General features: G+C 36.4%; 1 protein-coding gene and 1 long non-coding RNA gene across 2 annotated transcripts in view; one reads left to right on the plus strand and one right to left on the minus strand.

Moving 5' to 3' along the window:
- LOC149784520 (uncharacterized) overlaps window positions 1-18,939 on the plus strand; it is a 168,224-nt gene that overhangs the window by 65,508 nt on the left and 83,777 nt on the right. The window lies entirely within an intron of this gene.
- Window positions 1-18,939, minus strand: part of LOC149784522 (uncharacterized) — a 32,447-nt gene that overhangs the window by 10,292 nt on the left and 3,216 nt on the right. The window contains exons 3-4 of the mRNA XM_089933333.1: window positions 16,162-16,283; window positions 8,781-8,992 (exon numbers count right to left, since the gene is read on the minus strand). Of these exons, the coding sequence (XP_089789459.1) occupies window positions 8,781-8,992; window positions 16,162-16,283 (334 nt within the window). The remainder of the gene's footprint in view (window positions 1-8,780; window positions 8,993-16,161; window positions 16,284-18,939) is intronic.

Genomic DNA, 18,939 nt, shown 5'->3' on the forward strand with positions numbered 1-18,939 from the left:
TTAGTTAGTCCAGCCCTTTTCATTGCCATCAAATTAACATATATGCCTCATGTGTCCAGGTATTGACAATAAATGCTACTGTGGACAGTTTTCATCTTGGTGTCCAGGTATTGACAATAAATCCTACTGTGGAAAGTTTTCATCTTGGTGTCCAGGTATTGACAATAAATCTTACTGTGGACAGTTTTCATCTTGGTGTCCAGGAATTGACAATACTATTCATGTTATGAATGGAAGGCTCTTTGATGACAAAAATAGGATACATACATAACTCGCAATGGTTGCAGTATAGTTGGTTATATGATGTTCTTCTGAACTATTTAGCTACATCGTTAGCTTTGGGACTCAAGATGCATCAACACATTTTCCAATATAGTGTTCGAGTAGACTAACTAAGCATGTGTGAAACCAATTTTTCATCATTAATGTGCACAGTTTTCATCATGGTGTATAGGTATTGACAATAGATCCTAATGTGCACAGTTTTCATCATGGTGTATAGGTATTGACAATAGATCCTAATGTGCAGTTTTCATCATGGTGTATAGGTATTGACAATAGATCCTAATGTGCAGTTTTCATCATGGTGTATAGGTATTGACAATAGATCCTAATGTGCACAGTTTTCATCATGGTGTATAGATATTGACAATAAATCCTAATGTGCACAGTTTTCATCATGGTGTACAGGTATTGACAATAAATCCTACTGTGGACAGTTTTTATCTTGTGAACAGGTATTGACAATACATCCTACTGTGGACAGTTTTCATCATGGTTTACAGGTATTGACAATACATCCTACTGAGGACAGTTTTCATCATGGTGTATAGGTATTGACAATAAATCCTACTGAGGACAGTTTTCATTATGGTGTACAGGTATTGCCAATAAATCCTACTGAGGACAGTTTACATCATGGTGTACAGGTATTGCCAATAAATCCTACTGAGGACAGTCTACATCATGGTGTAAAGGTATTGACAATAAATCCTACTGTGGACCGTTTTTATCTTGTGAACAGGTATTGACGATACATCCTACTGTGGACAGTTTTCATTATGGTGTACAGGTATTGACAATAAATCCTACTGTGGACCGTTTTTATCTTGTGAACAGGTATTGACAATACATCATACTGTGAACAGTTTCATCATGGTGTACAGGTATTGACAATAAATCCTACTGAGGACAGTTTTCATTATGGTGTACAGGTATTGCCAATAAATCCTACTGAGGACAGTTTACATCATGGTGTATAGGTATTGACAATAGATCCTAATGTGCAGTTTTCATCATGGTGTATAGATATTGACAATAGATCCTAATGTGCACAGTTTTCATCATGGTGTATAGGTATTGACAATAGATCCTAATGTGCAGTTTTCATCATGGTGTATAGGTATTGACAATAGATCCTAATGTGCACAGTTTTCATCATGGTGTATAGGTATTGACAATAGATCCTAATGTGCACAGTTTTCATCATGGTGTATAGGTATTGACAATAGATCACAATTTTCATCATGGTGTATAGGTATTGACAATAGATCCTAATGTGCACAGTTTTCATCATGGTGTATAGGTATTGACAATAGATCCTAATGTGCACAGTTTTCATCATGGTGTATAGGTATTGACAATATATCCTAATGTGCACAGTTTTCATCATGGTGTACAGGTATTGACAATAAATCTTACTGTGGACAGTTTTTATCTTGGTGAACAGGTATTGGCAATAAATCCTACTGTGCACAGCTTTCATCTTGGTGTCCAGGTACTGACAATAAATCCTAATATGGACAGATTATATCATGGTGTACAGGTGATGACAATAAATCTGCTGTGCACAGTTTTCATCATGGTGTACAGGTATTAACAATAAATACTACTGTGCACATATTTTATCATGGTGTACAGGTATTGACAATAAATCAAACTTCAGACAATTTCATCATGGTGTGTAGGTATTGACAATACTATTCATTTTAAGAATGGAAGGTTCTTTGATGACAAAAGTAGGATAGGATACATACATAACTCGCAATGGTTGCAGTATAGTTGGTTATATTATATGTTCTTTTGAACTATTTAGCTACATCATTAGCTTTGGGACTCAAGATGAATCAACATATTTTCAAAATATATGGTTCGATTAGACTAACTTAGCATGTGAGAAACCAATTTTTCCTAGTAAAATATGCTACTTTATATACACTTACCCAAGCATAATACCTTAGAATTACTACTGCCTCGCAAATCCAGTCCTCCCAGATAATACTTTTAACTAAAGGGAGTTAAAACTCGTCTGCAGACCTATGTGGCGGTCGGCATGAGTGATTTCCCTTTAGGTAAAAGACTTTGTGGCAACATCATCCATGAGTTACTACTGAGCAGAATGCATGCTCTCTATAGGGAGGCCGAGAGGTTGTATGTATATTATGACTGCATACATATTCTCAATGAAACATATTTTACTAGGAAAGGTTTGTTGAATATGTTACCCAACCATAACACCTTAGTAGAATAGGAGGGAGGTACATCAACTCACCCAGGCATGGAGATATTATCCCCAATCATCTAAGGTATGTGAGACAAGTTCTAGGTATCCTGACAGGAGGAGACTCCATCTGTCAGCTGCTTCAAATAAGGAAAACATTTTCCTGCCACAAAAAAAGTAGAAGCCGTGAAGCCGCTTCTTAAGAAGCTGTCAATTGGCTTGAAAGGGTGACCTGTTGAGCTGCGGATATAGGTCCTACTAGATCGAATTGGGCCCTCTTGGATGACAGGTCTTGGAAATAAAATCGAGAAAATGAGAGCTCTGATCTCCATGTCACAGTCGTGAATCAAAATACGTAATAAGTTCATTAAAGCTGGGGTTATTTGCAAATATGTTGAGCAAATAACCCATTTATTCCATTATGAGTACTCGGGCCATTCTTGAGACTGATTCTCCTGCATGCCTTGATGTATTTGGACGAAAACCATAGAGACAAATGTCCAACATCGAAGCCACGGCAACAATATTGTTCACTAACTGCCACGTGCCATCAAAAGCCATCCAGTCCATTCGTATGGAGCATGACCTTGTCATCCCCAAAAAGGTGATATCAATGTCAACTGTTGGGGTTTCCAAATGAAAGGCTTGTGTGTGCCAAAGGTACAACCATCAACAAATTGATGCTTTAGATGGGTCAGAATGTCTGTAACCATCCCAGAATGGAAGTAACTAAAGTCAGACTTTTCCGTTCTGTTGTAAGATCAACAGATGCTTCAGCTCTGGTCCAGGTTGTTGATGGAGTGGGAGTCAGAGGACAAAACTCTGGGGATCAAAGGTGGAAAATATCTTCAATGGAGGCTCGTAAGCCTGACTCTTCCTGTGCCATTGAACAGTGTATAATAGATGACTACACTGGAGAATAAGTAACATTTTGCATGCATGAGGTGAGGCTATGATGCCTTGTAATGCCTGAGACTAATATGGCAAAGACTAACGAGGTCTGTCCTCATTAAACTCATAAAATACCCTGAATTAGAAACCTTGACTTCCAGGCAATCTCTGAGTAAAGAGTCTCTTCTCGTGGCAGGGTGTAGAGAAACTGCGAAGCGGCATCTGTTGCAGCGTGAGGAAGTATTTGTGGCATCATGCCAAATGAGTGTCTCTAGGTGGTATGAGCGTTAGATTGGTCCCTGCACATATCTGTAAAAGTCGGATTCGACATACTGGAAGCCAGATTGTTAGTGATTGAACCTGTAATAATGATGCTTTGGCCCTTCATATGTCATAGGCAGGTTGCAACATAAATATGCCATCCATTTAGGGAGTATATCATTGGGATCATCAGCTCTGGATGGCTTATGGGATGTTTGATCCATGTAACGTGTCCATGTCTGTCGAGTGAGCCAGAACTTGGCTGTTTGTTAACTCTGTCCCTTGCTGTTCCGCAATAGGAATCAGGTCGAACCCCAGGGAGGTAAGGTAGAGGGATTTGCCAAAAATGCTGCATCCTGTGGTGGTGATTTGGGTGCTGGAGCTGTTTCAGAGTGTGTCAATGTCTGGCACTTTGTGGCTGAAGGGTAAGTTGATTTATCTCCCTTGTCTGCAAGAAATTCTCACAATTAGGAAAGATCAGCATGCAGACTGGTGACGCCTTTGTCCTGAGCTGTGTGTTTTATTGCTTTGCCCATAGTTCTAATCTTTAAGACAAATAGAGCAAAAGGTTTAAAACTGTAGCCCTGCACCCGTCTTTTAGAACATAATGTGCGTGCAGAGCTCAATCTTAAAAAGTTGACCCAGAAAATAATAACAGACGGTATAATAAAGTAATGAAGCATACAGGTAAAATATAATGCCAATACCACATGTAAGGAGAAGTATAGATCTGTGGACCTGCACATGTGATGTCTGAATACAGTTTGAGCGTGGAGTTATACTAAATGATGGTTACCTTGGAAGACAGTCATAATAGATGATCTCAATTACAATGCTACCCTGTATGGAAGGTCAAGGACGGCATGTACAGGTAGAATCATTGAAGCTTGGTGTTCCAAGGGTAAGAATGCTGTGGTAAAGAAAACTCACCTGTATATACCAGAAATGATGAAAATATACATATATTAGGGGTTTATTAAGGGAATAAAACCTGCACAGATATAATACTGTAGCCCAAAACTATTTTGTGAAGTTGGATAGACTATCCGTGCGAGTGTCTTAAGTGCTCTTTAAATATGATGGAATGTTTATGCAAATAAACAAACTCAAGAGTCGCCTATAGAAACATGCATGAGCAAGACTCGACTGAGTAGACCATATATAGAAGGCTGACCTTTACTCGTCCAACCAGAGTAGAAGCCGTACAGAAATGTATACATGTGTCTACATTATGCTCAAAAAAACTTCACATAGAAAAGAACTGAGGCACCATTATAGATACATAAAAAGTAGCTGCAACAATATCCAATATGAGGCAATTAACTGCAGGGAAAAAGGCCCACAAACTGCACATACAAGCAAAAAACACTTAAGTTGGTGCCTGGATGATCGGAATGACTTGCAATAGAAATTCAATTATATGAAGCCATTTGTAATGAAATTACACATATATCAAGGAGTTTTTATATATGCTAGAGACTTGCACGTACAAAATTAGTATAGCCTGAACAGAATATGAAGTTGTTTAGGTTCCCCGTGCAAGTACCTAAACGTTTAAGAACAAAGTGTTAGCAAATTATAATGGAAGACCTTTGGCTGGATACGAATAGAAAGTTGGAAATATAGATAGGTATACTTTCTGTCGAAGTGAAAAACTCCAACAACTTGTAACGGTATGTCTTCCACATAGATTCTGGTTTTTGCGAGGTCTCTGGTGACAAGAGCATGTTTCTTGGCATGAGCAGAAGTAGTAACTGAAAGGTTCTTACACTTTGCCGCCAAGTTTTATATCTAAGGGTTGACCACTCATCCCGACCGCCACATAGGTCAGCAGACAACTTTTAGCTCCCTTAATCTAAAAGTAGTATCTGGGACGACTGGATTTGCGTGATAGTAGTAAGGTAATATCATTGGGTAACGCATTTAAAGAAGAAATCATGGTAACATTTCCCAAACAGCTAATGTTAAAGATCATCAAACTTATTGTGATGAAGAAACAAATATTAATGACACTTGTACCCTTAATAAATGGGAATATTTTCCTCTTATGGAAGACAATATACAATCAATTGTAAGAATGTTTCGCACATCCTATGAAGACACGAAGAATGATTTATTCAGATATCGTGAAACTGATAGTGATTTCTCTCAAAATAATAATTCAGTTTTATATCATAATATAGCTTCCATTTTTCAGACTAGAGGGACAGAACCAAATATGATAACTATACAACCACTTTGGTGGGATAAAGAATGCGATAAAAAAAACAAAATAAAATCTATGGATCCTCAAATACTTAAGCTGACCTTCAGTTTTATAGAGAGCATGAATCAGCTTTAATCTCACTCAAGAAAAGATACTCTAGAGAATCCCAGATGAATAAATTAAGTGAAGAGAAATCCTTGACAAAGTTAGCATATTTTGAAACAGGAAATGCATTATGCTTAACATGAAGAAGATGGATCTCTTTAAAACTGGTCTGAATACTTTAAATCTGTATTGAAGAAGCCCGTGTCACTGTTAGATGACTCGGACAATATTGTTAGTAAAGAACTACCTCACTTACATTTCGATGACTTAAATACTCCTATCACAAATGATGAAATTATAAGAAGTTGATTTAAAATAAATACAAAACCGCTGGAGCTGATATGAGGCCTACTCGTTTTTATGAGTGCACGAATTAAATGATCTTACCTTTCCTTAACCCTCTATTCAACAAAATCTTTGAATATGGTTATTTTCTTACACAATGGGAAAAGAGTATTATATGTCCTATATATAAGTCCGGTGACAAGAGCAATTCAAACAATTACAGCAGGAAATCTTTTATTGATACTTTATGTATGATCTTGACTGCCATATTGAATAATTGCATCTACAAGTGGGCTGAAGACAATGGTCTGATAGATGAAGCACAAGCAGGGTTTAGGACAAAATACACATAGATTATCTTCAATATTCAGGTTTTAGCTCAGAAATAAATATCCAAAAGGAAAGGCAGATTTTAATGCCTTTTTGTCGATTTTAAAAACGCTTTTGATAAAGTACACCATGATAAATTATGGTCATCATTTATATGCAAGGATATGAATGGTAAAATAGTTAACATTTAATAGATTTTTATATAAATCTGGAAAGCTGTGTCCGAACATCCAAAGGTTTAAATATACATTAGGTACAAGGGAAGGTAGTGTTTTAAGCCCTTTCATGTCTTCCCTTTTTATTAATGATTTGATTAGACAGCTGAAGCTCGAATGAAACAGCGGTGTACTTATCTCAGATGATATTGGTGATATTTTTGCAATACTTTATGCTGGTGTTGCTAATTGCCCCAATACAGTAAATCAGAAACAAATAAATGTTATTGAATGCCTCTGTGATATAACCTTATATTGATCAATTTGGATAAAACTAAAATCATTGCTTTCAGATCTGGTGGATATCTGAAGCAAAAGGAGCTATGGTTTTTCAAATAAAATCACATTGAGTGTTTGCCTTATTCAAGTACATTGGTCTATTTTTCAGTCCAAACCTGATTTTGACGAAAACTAAGCAGATACTAGTGGCTGAGGAAAAAAAACAACTTCAAGGCTTTTGAATTATCAAAACCAATTTAGTTGTTTTAGTGTTAAGGATGTTTTTAAATTTTTGTATTCTGTAATAAAACCAATTGCTGGCAAAGGGTCAGAAATTTGGGGACTTAGTAGATATATTGAAATTGTGCAATGCAAATTCTGCAAACAGTATTCAGATGTTCCAAAAACTACCAATATTGCAATTATGTTAGTGGAGTGTACTTTGTACCTCATATTTTATGATGTATTATCTACTGGTTGAAGGTTGTAAGAGTACCTTCAACTCAATACCCACACCAATGTTATTTAATGCTGAAAAAATTAGATGAAACTAACCACCATGTCACATGGGCTACCATTGTAAAATACACGTTATTTCACTTTGGTTTTGGGTATGTCTGGCTAAATCAATATGTTGGAAACCAAAAACAGTTATTCTCACTATTTTTGCAAACTTTCAGGATTCGATATTCCAAAAACGGTAAAGTGGTATTAACAATTCACATAAATGTGTGTTTTAAAGGATGTAGAAAACCGATTAGAACCGGAAAAATACCTCATGTGGATTTTATTTTTTTAGAAAGTTACCTGCTAATCTTATGTGCTCATTGCGTACGATAAAAATACAGACAGGTAAGCATGGTAGTTTTGAGAGTAAAATAATAGGTATTGTGAGTAATGCTGGAAAAATAATTTATTATTATTGAAAATACATTCATAATGGTGGAGCTTCCTTTGCTTTGGAATGTGTCTTGCTTCATCGGCTTATCCAAATTCAGGGATACTGGTATGGTACATCATGAACTTTGTTGAAAGAGAAAAAAGCTTATGCACATGGTTCCATGTGTATCATGCCTAAAAACGTGGAGTTTAATTTCCAAAGAAGGATCAACTGGTACTTGATTCGTGGTTAGTATCAGCTACAAAATCCAGACAAATTAGATCACCATCATTTGCATCTGGCATAGTTGTGTTACTCTCCTTGAGTTGCTATCACATTTCAGTTTTCAAAAGAGTACGTAAAATCGATTCAAATATACAAAGAGTTAAAAATGCAAAAGTGGCACATGCATAAAATGCAGTTATTTTAACATGGTATGGTTGAGTTCCTTTCATTGATATGTATGTACCAATTTTTGTTAGTGTGGGTGAAGTAGGGTCCAATAGTTAAGGGGTCTTTCCATTGTGAAAAGTTGGTCATATTGTCCTAGTCTTGTTGATATGGATTGCATACCACAATCTGCATTGTGTTGGTGAAATATGGTTCAAGATATTGAGGGTATAACAAGTTACCAGCGGAAAATACGTCAATCTATAATGTGAATTAGTTCACAATAATCATATTCTGGTATTGTTGAGTTACTTTTATTACAATCTATTCACATGCCAATGTTCATGTGTGTATGTGAAATATAGTCTGAGATATTGAGGGTGTAATGAAAAAAGAATGATGAAATAGCAAAAATGATTTACCCTCTTTTAACCAACACTGCTGGGTGGATAGAACGGACACATCTACTGAAAATGGCAAAATAAGAAATGTACAAACCGACAAGTTCTACAGTGAGGATTCCTTTCTCCTTGAAGTCAGACAATTTCTGTGTGATATCACTGTGAGCAGCACTTGCAGCAGGGCTATTTGATTCAGTGCCATTGTCAGCAGGGCTATTTGGTAGGTTGGGCTGGGCATTAATAAGGGACTTCAGGGCATCAATCAGCCACTTTGGGTCCAACACAACATTCTCTCTCAATACTTCAATGCTGAAAATAACAATATTTCAAAATAATCTGACTCTATTACGTCATACACACATACTTGAATCTAATTAGCAGTACTGCCAACCTCAGTCTGAGTTCATTACTAAGCATTTAAACAAATCTGTGTAAAGCATTTTCTATTTGAAAAACAAATAAGAAAAACACAAAACTATTATGCTTTCATAACAGTATGATTCATTTTCATCTGATAGCTTCTAAAGACTAAATTCCACAAGGTACTACTGTAGATCAACTGATTTTAATTTCAAAGACATGAAAACTATGCATGGACCAAGTACTACTGCAGGTCAGCCCATTTGTATTCAAGGACTTGAAAACCATGCATGGACCAACTTGAATACCTTTATTACTTATAACACCTCATAAAACATCCCACATTTTGCCCTAAATTCTCCAGATTATAAGAATATGGTTATCAATTGACAGCTTGTTGTATTCTCATGTTAATATTCTAAGCCGATTTCTGTCATACATCATTGAACAGGTATAACATTTCAGGTCCCATTAGACTGGTGCTCAATGTTTCTGTAATGTGTAGGTAGAACATTTAAAACAATCTTGTATCTTTTTTCATAACTATTTTCAAAGTCCCATGAACTAATCATAAAATGAAAATGGTTCCATAAACAAAATACTATATGACTGCTCAGTGTTTAACAGCCTTCTATGTTCACTGAATATTTTGTGGAGAAACCAGCTTTTTTCTAAGTCACTGGTTACCTATGGACTCCAAAACTAACAGGATTCTATCTTACCTCAAGTGCAAGTCATCCACAAAGTTTTGTTCAGGTATATGATGTAGAACTAACATCACTTTACGAAAACTATTTTGTATTTTTAAAGTCATTGCAGTCTTTATCTTTGATCGGTGAGACCAAAATTAAAAGCCTTCTAACTTATGCCAGGTCCAAGTCATCAACAAAATGTGATCACTGCAATATCGCGAACACGAGTTATTGTGCAGAAATAATGTTTCTTCTTTCATTCACAATAACATCGAACATTCATTTGACACTCGAACTGACAGATTCTTTCTTACCCACATGCAAGTTATCGATACAGATTTGGTAAATATGCAGAATTCACGATATTGTGCAGAATCCATTTCTCTTCTTTCAGTCAATCACTTTGACCACTGACTCATGGCGCCCCACAATGATAAGCATTTATCTTACTCCTAGTTAAAGGCATTTGCTGTCTCATGTTACTTAGTTTAAGACCATATAGTCATAACAACACACAGATATCTATCTATCTATTATTTATCTCTCTCTCTCTCTCTCTCTCTCTCTCTCTCTCTCTATATATATATATATATATATATATATATATATATATATATATATATATATATATATATATATATATATATATATACATACATATATATATATATATATATATATATATATATATATATATATATATATATATATATATATATATATATATATATATATATATATATATATATATATATATATATATATATATATACGTATCTTGGAATTGACATGGCAGAGAGAATCATCTCGCCCACCGTGGGCAATGTTCAAGTCTACAGGGCATAATGTGCAATAAATGTAATGTTGCCATTCTTGCTTTTGTCTAAGCATGACCAAGCATCTAAGTAATATTTTGTATCCTTTTGACATCACCATTTTGAGTTTCTATGAGGCTGATAGACTTCTTCACCTTCAATACTTTCTGACTTGGACAACATTTTCAAACAACCAGATGACAAAATGTAAAAGTTATATCTTGCTATTTTGATCGTCCTGCACGAACAACATTGCCAGGTTTAAAGCATCTGACATGCAACTGTATAGCCAGTCTGATTCTCCACGTAATCTAAGATGAAACCCAGTATGCAGACACTGAGTCTAATATGAAAATCTGGGTCATGACATAACCAGGAGAAATCAATATCTGGAATAGAACGCAATGATCTTAATCTTTGCTTTTATTTCATAAATATGTTACTGTTTAATCATTTCAAGCAGAATTATGGCAAAATCGTACAGGTTGACAGGCCTGCAAAATGAATAAAAAGGACTATCTACTCCTATGCATACATGTTTGTGTTTGTTGTAGCAGCACTTGTAACACACTATTGTCTATGCTGAAGATAGGGAAGCTAAGTGCCTCACCAACGGATACAATGAAGAAGCTGACCAAGGCTTGTCTGTGCAGGGACTGAATCCACACCTATAAGGCACGAGGCCAACACTATCAACCCACAACTATAGGACATGAGGCCAACACTATCAACCCACAACTATAGGACTCGAGGCCAACACTATCAACCCACAACAATGGGACACGGGGCCAACACTATCAACCCACAACTATAAGACACAACGCCAACATTATCAACCAACAACTATAGGACACGAGGCACACTATCAACCCACAACTATAGGACATTAGGCCAACACTATCAATCCACAACAATGGGACACGAGGGACACTATAGGACACGAGGCCAACACTATCAACCCACAACTATAGGACTCGAGGCCAACACTATCAACCCACAACAATAGGACACGAGGCCAACACTATCAACCCACAACTATAAGACACAAGGCCAACACTATCAACCCACAACTACAGGACACGAGGCACACTATCAACCCACAACTATAGGACATTAGGCCAACACTATCAACCCACAACTATAGGACACGAGGTCAGCACTATCAACCCACAACTATAGGACTCGAGGCCAACACTATCAACCCACAACAATGGGAAACGAGGCCAACACTATCAACCCACAACTATAAGACATGAGGCCAACACTATCAACCCACAACAATGGGACACGAGGCCAACACTATCAACCACAACTATAGGACACAAGGCCAACACTATCAATTCATCTGACCTGGGCTTGCATGTGCAGGGACTGAACCCACAACTATAGGACACGAGGCCAACAATATCAACCCACAACTATAGGACACAAGGTCAACGCTATCAACCCACAACTATAGGCCACAATGCCACCATTATCAACCCATAACAACAGGATATGAGACCAACAGTATCAGTTCAGCTGACCAAGGCTTGCCTGTGCAGTGACTGAACCCACAACTATAGGACATGAGGTCAACACTATCAACCCACAACTATAGGATACAAGGCCAACACTATCAATTCAGTTACAAAGGCTTTGATGAACTGATTAAAAAAGTAGAAAAGTAGAATTAATACATACATAAAGTCTTCTCATATTACTGCCAGTGATTTGAGAAAATCATTTAAATTCTTAAGATTATTAAATGTCCGATTTCAAAATTATTTACTTGTCTTAAACATTTCCAACAGTGGCACTTTTTTGTGGCAAGAAAAGCCCATCACAAAACTAATACTGTTGAAAGTCAACATGTGTAGTTAGTGGGGAAAAAAACATGTCACATGGGAAATCATGGAGGAGCCATGTACAGAAGAACAGGGAGTGAGTCCCTATTGTTGTCCCCCATGACTCATTAAGAATGGGAGAGGAGCCCACACACTTCCTTCCAATGCCTTTATCATCGTCTAGCTACCCATGAGCTATAGATGGATGAAATGGAGGATAATATTAAGGCTGCTTCCATGACTAGGCAATCAGGATGGATATGTTTCCTGGCTGGTCTCAATTGGCTTGGAGTAGATACGAGGGACTGGTGTTTGTTGATGGTCCTTAGATCCCAAGATAACAAAGAGGGACTAAGAATTTGAAGAGGATGATCTTAGAAGATCTTTACTGTGATCCATTAAGACTTAACATGTGTCCAGGGCAACATCCCTTCAGGGGTGAAGACATGATGATATACCGGTACCTCAATAAATCATGCCTTGAATTTATGGCAAACATCATCAGCAATCCATCCAATCCATCGGCAGACAGATGTTTTCTTCAAATGACTGAAAGTGGCCATGGTGACAAGCATGTTGTACTACCTCCACCATCTTAAAAGGAATGCAAGCTAAACTTCCCATTAAGACTTCCCCCTTGTGCTGCTAGAAAAAAAATTGGCCCTTATAAAAACTTTGGGAGCTCCCTAACCATAGATAAATGGTGAAGTAAAAGGATATCTGGACATGAGACTAACGCTGAGAGTCTCTCCAATCAGGAGAAAAGTTTCTTATCCTCTGAGCCCAAGGGTTTGAGACAAGTGTCCTGGAAATAAGGTGATATAGTTTATAATGTTCTAAACAATAATGATAAACTCATAACCATGAAACATTACTGTTGCTTACAACAGTCATTGAACTGGGAAGATCTGCTAACTCTCAGGAGACAATGTCTGTAAAACAATGAAATATTTTCAGCAAGATCTAATGCAATATCATTTACTCGTAGTCGTCAATTTAGAAAAGATGCATTGAAAACATTCTAAAGTGTGATCTTATGCAGCGAAGACACACAATATATTCAACTCAAAAGTGTGTCAAGTACACTTAGACCCTAAACACGTTTTGTACAATTTCAAAACTGCAGTTCCAAGCCCCATATAATTCAACTGCTTATTGCTAATTCAAGGACGTTACCCTAGATCTCTCATCTATATGTAATCATTGTTCTTGTTTTGCTTTCTGTTCTGGATTTTCTTTTAATTTTACATGGCAAAGACAACCATATCTCTCTGCCTTATAATATATTCAAATCAACATGACATGATATACAGTAAACAGAATTGTTGCTTCTCCTGTTTGTTTTCGTCCATGAATATATTATCTTTGCATTTCTGTGCTGATGGTTGAACTTTTTATGAGGATGACTTTCACCTTCACCTTTAGCATCTTTTGATTTGTTGCACAATATGTTGAGAAACTGTTAAGCGCAAGCTTGACTGTAAAGGCATTATTGCATGAAAGACATCGGCGGATTAGACATATTGTCAAATTATAAGGGATGGCAGGTCTTGTACTAGGAACTCATCTGCACTTATTTGTAACAGTGAAACTACCATTCCATGATAGCATCATCGAAATCTTGCATACAAGAATGCAAACTGCCCTAGGCTATAATCTCACCTGAAGTAGATAACAGCATACAAGACTGCTACCTATAATTTTACCTGAAGTAGAATAATGCATGCAAGAGTACTACCTGGCTTATGATCTCACCTGTAGTAGATAATAGCACACAAGAGTACTACAGTGGGACCCCACCATAACATGGTAGTTGGAAGCCATAGAATCCGACTGTGTTATGAACCGAACCATGTTATATGCAACCAACTCAGTTAGCTGAAGAAAATGTACCCCCCCCCCAAAAAAAAAAAAAAGAAACATTGGGGAGGGGGGAATACATGCGGGCGGTAAAATACGTGCTTCGTCGGCACAGTTGCTATCTTGAATTAATGCATATTAAATGAGAAATACACCTGTAGTGAAAAGAGAGAAGGCATCATACTTTATTTAGAGAACCATGAATTGGTACATATACGTGAATACTGTTTATATATAAATGTCAAATGTATAGCATGATCCGAATGATCCAAGTATCAACGCAGTGTACTCACCTGCGAACCTCATCATATACATTGAATCCACAATACAAGCAAAAAAACAAGAAAAACATAGCACAATCACGTAACGAATGTCGAAGCACATTTACTTTGAAGTACGTTCGAAGTCGGTAAAAGTTAGTTTGCGTATCAAGCCGCCGTTGGCATAAACTTTCTCCCTACAAAAAGGAAACTTTCACAGCACAGTTAAAGTGTTCCAGTCACGTTGGAAAATGCAAAAATCCATCAGATTCCATCACTTTTATTTAAGTTTGGTACTGACTTCCTTTGAAGAAAACTTCTTTGCTGTTATTGAAAGATTGTAATCAGCTTTCTTTGATGAAGGCTGCATGTGCTTTTGAAGTCGCCGCTAAAGAACAGCTGTGGAGAACCAAACGAATGCCCATTTCTTATTGTGGCGGCAACATCAAATAATTGTATTGTATGATTGAGACGGGGATTTTTTCCATTTGCTGGGTATGTTTTCATAACAGTCGGTGCTTCAAAGGTAATCTGTTTCCCTTGAAATTTAAGCAAGCTGTTTTATCGGGATACATTTTTAAAAGGAATTGGCCGTCGTTTAGACTATTCTAGTTACTGTCCCTCCATGCCTACTGAATAAACCAATAAGAAGTTTTTAAATTTTTGTGGTAGCAGCGTGATGCTGCCTTCTGTGTCTGAAAATTAAGAAAGGGTCAACCGAAGATAGAGACGCAGGTGTTCTGACGACATGGATTATTACAGAAAACGTGAGTGTTCTGAAGGATTTAATTCTGAGTGAAAAGTAGAGGAATTTTACTTACCATCCACACACAAATGCGTCTTTGTAAATATATTAATTACTAGCGAGCGGCCGAAAATCCGATGAAAGACAGATTACGAGAGAATGCCTCGTCCAGTTTATCTCCGTTACCAGAAATGTCAACAACAAAAAAGTGGATATTTCACAACATACAGAACTCGTGCTAGATGTCAGGATAAGCGGATTATGATATAACAATGCACTGTTTAGATGATTTGTCAGTATAGACAAAGAACTTGTTTATGTAACAATAGATAAATTTCAGTGCATTTTATATCCAGTTTGCGGCTTCCTTTCATGGGGCCTCTGAATTTCTGCACTCCAAACCAATGGTTGTATATAAAAGTTTACACAGCCAACAATGTCGCCAACAAATAAAAAAGCCACATGGTATGTTTTGTACCCAATAAGGAAAAACAATCCAAGTTTGCGACATTGGCGAAGACCTACGCAATCCCAGAATAAACTTTTTATGCATTTTTTTCTTCTTCTTACTATTAAGAAAAAGTACTTTTTCGTGTACGAGAAAAATACTTTTTTGTGTACGAGAAAAATACATATAAAATTTCAGGAGCCAAGCCACAATCGTCTTGCATTTTTTATTCATACGCGATCTCTATCCCAAAATGATAAGCAACTTTTTTTTTGTACCTTTTAAGATTATTTTTTTTTGCACAAGAAAAATACATGTATATAAAAATTTCGGGAGCCACGCCACGACCGCGTTATATCCGAATTCGCGTTATAACGGAGCGCGTTATAGCGGGGTCCCACTGTACCTGGCTTATGATCTCACCTGAAGTAGATAATAGCACACAAGAGTACTACCTGGTCTGTAATCTCACCTGAAGTAGATGATTGTTCCTGTTTCATGCAGATATCTAAGAAACAGATCCAGTTCTTCACTGTCTTCAATTCGAACAGTTCCTTCTTTGTTTATATTTTCCACAGTACTGTGAGAAATCACCTATAATTACAAGTTAAAAGCCCTTAATTTCATTAGTTAATATAAGAATATCTATCAACTTCAAACTGCCATTTTGTGAGCTTGTTGTTACATTATGTAATCACTATTTAGCAAGATATAGGTACTCAAATTTGACCTTGAAAATATTCAAGTTGATATAGATATCAGAATTTGATCTTACATATATGCAATTATGTAGCAATCCTAATTTGACCGTGACAATATTCAAGCAGGTATATATGCCCTAATTTGACATTAATATTCAAGTGACTTTATGGCTTTACTGATGACCCTGTCAATATCCCAATGAGTTTATGATTGGCTCCTACATCCTGCATCCAAGTGAGCTTATGGCGTAATCACCCTAGTCATGTGGCATGTACCTTACATCCGTCAACATAAAGGTAAGAATGTGAAATAGATTGAATAGATTCTCCAATATGTTGTATTTCCATGTTGGGTCATAAGTATTGTCCTTGTCCTAAAACATGGCTCTTATCTACTATTTTTTGACAGAAACAAATTATCCAATAAACGCTTCAAATCTGATTAAATATTCAATTGTGCTTCACTGTCATCTGAATCCAAAATGAAGGTCCGATAGTGGTTTTTGTTTCTACTGGTCCAAGATATCAGTCATGCATCATTCACTTCATGATTTTACAAATACAACATCCTGATAATTTTGGAGAATACTTGATAGTATTCCTTCAAGCTACTGGCATTATAGTGCAATATATGTGGTAGATATCCAGATTGTCTGGTGTTATCTTGACATTTAAGTTTTTAAAGACCATTGCCATTCCCTTCTTGCATCTGTATGAATATCATCACACATGATCACACAAGGGTCTGAAGAGACATTTAAGCATTGGAAATATTACCAATTTTTAAAATATGCTGAACAGTTGAAAGGTCACTACTACAGCAATTGCTGTTAAAAAGATAGACCTATCACTAACAAAGCAAAGATTGTGTCCTCAAAAAATGCCTTCGATTTCATTCCTGCTATAATTGATGTCGTTAAAGATACAACATGTATGGTGACTGCAAAAGTCACCAATTACAACAAAAACTGCAGTTAATTGTTCAATATGATGGTTCCAATCAAATTTACTGACTGGAATACTTCAAGGGATATAAATTATTCAGATCAATTTACTGGAGTACCTGAGATAATAAGTAAACAGAGTGATTGACTGGAGTAACTGGAGATATTTGATGTTATCAGATTGATTGTCTGGAGCACTTTGAGCAGGGTGCACAACCTTTTTCGGCCAATGGCCAGATTACATTTTGTAAGACCACTTCAGGGTCGCAAACACGATGCTACATGTTCTAAACAACACCAACTCTTGGTAAACAAAATTAATGTTAATAACTGTTGTAATAAACTACTGCTTGACATTTAGGCTTTATATAATTTAGTTTTACATGTAAAAGTGAAGATGCAAGAACAGATCATAAGTTTTTACTTACTAAGTTTAAGTCGAACATGTAATTCCTAATTTGTTACTTGCATGTAATCTAATGAAATGGCTGTGACTGAATGTTTTGAAATATTTTATAAATGATTGGTTGTAATTCAGTTGTTGCAATCTTCAATATTGAACTGAGGTTGCTACCAGTCAAGTTTGATCTCAGTTTATTCTTATTGAGGAATGTTTTGCTCACGTAATTATGTACTTCCAAATAGTGAAAGCAACTTTAAGGTCAAGTTCATAAATTTGCCATATTTATCTGGACAAAGATTCCCGAAAAATGTTAAAATTTTATTTTCCTTAAAGGCCACTGTCAGTTCAGCTGAACACTGAAGGTCGATGACCTCCAACTGATATTCAGCAGGAATAGCTTTCACCGCACAAGAAAAATGATTATACATGAAATTAAACAAATCGTTCTTTTCTTTTGAGTCTTGAAACCGATTTTTAAATTCCTTCTTTAAGGTTTCAAATAACTCATGATATCTCAAAATATCACACTGGTAATCCACTTGGAAAACCATGTCTCAAAATGAATAAGATTACCAGATTGCAGATGTGACTGTAAGAGTTGTGGTTTTAATTGATAAGCTTGCAACTCCTGAAACATGTCAAAGATAAAGTTGTCTTTACCTTGAAGACGTTGATTTACAGTATTTAAATGACCTGTGATATCTGTAAGTATGGACAAGTCAGACAGCCATGTCTTATCGTCAAACACAACTGTTTCTTGCCCTTAGCAGTTAGAAATTCGCAAATTTCTGAATGCAGTTCAATAAATCTTTTCAAAATGTTTCCTCTGCTCAACGACTAGACTTCTGTGTGATATGGAACATCTTGATAATCAGCTTGAATCTCTTCTAGAAAGGATCTAAATTGCCGATGATTAATGTCACTGGAACGGATGAAGTTAATAGCAGTGAAAACATATTTCATTTTGTTGTTTTGATGTCAAATTTCATGACGCAACAATACAGTGCTACCTCGCGAATAATACAGTGTTACATATTGACAGCATCACCTTGAAGACCAATTTTGTTAAAATGCAATTTCACTTGGGTAGCTAATCCTGTTTCTTTTCCAACCATTGCAGGAGCTCCATCTGCTGTCACACTACACATCTTCGAAAACTGTACATTAAATCCATCAAGAACTGACTTCATTCTCTTGAAAAT

This window comes from Sinohyriopsis cumingii, chromosome 14, assembly GCF_028554795.1.
Source record: "Sinohyriopsis cumingii isolate HCF-2022 chromosome 14, ASM2855479v2, whole genome shotgun sequence".
NCBI lineage: Eukaryota > Metazoa > Mollusca > Bivalvia > Unionida > Unionidae > Sinohyriopsis > Sinohyriopsis cumingii.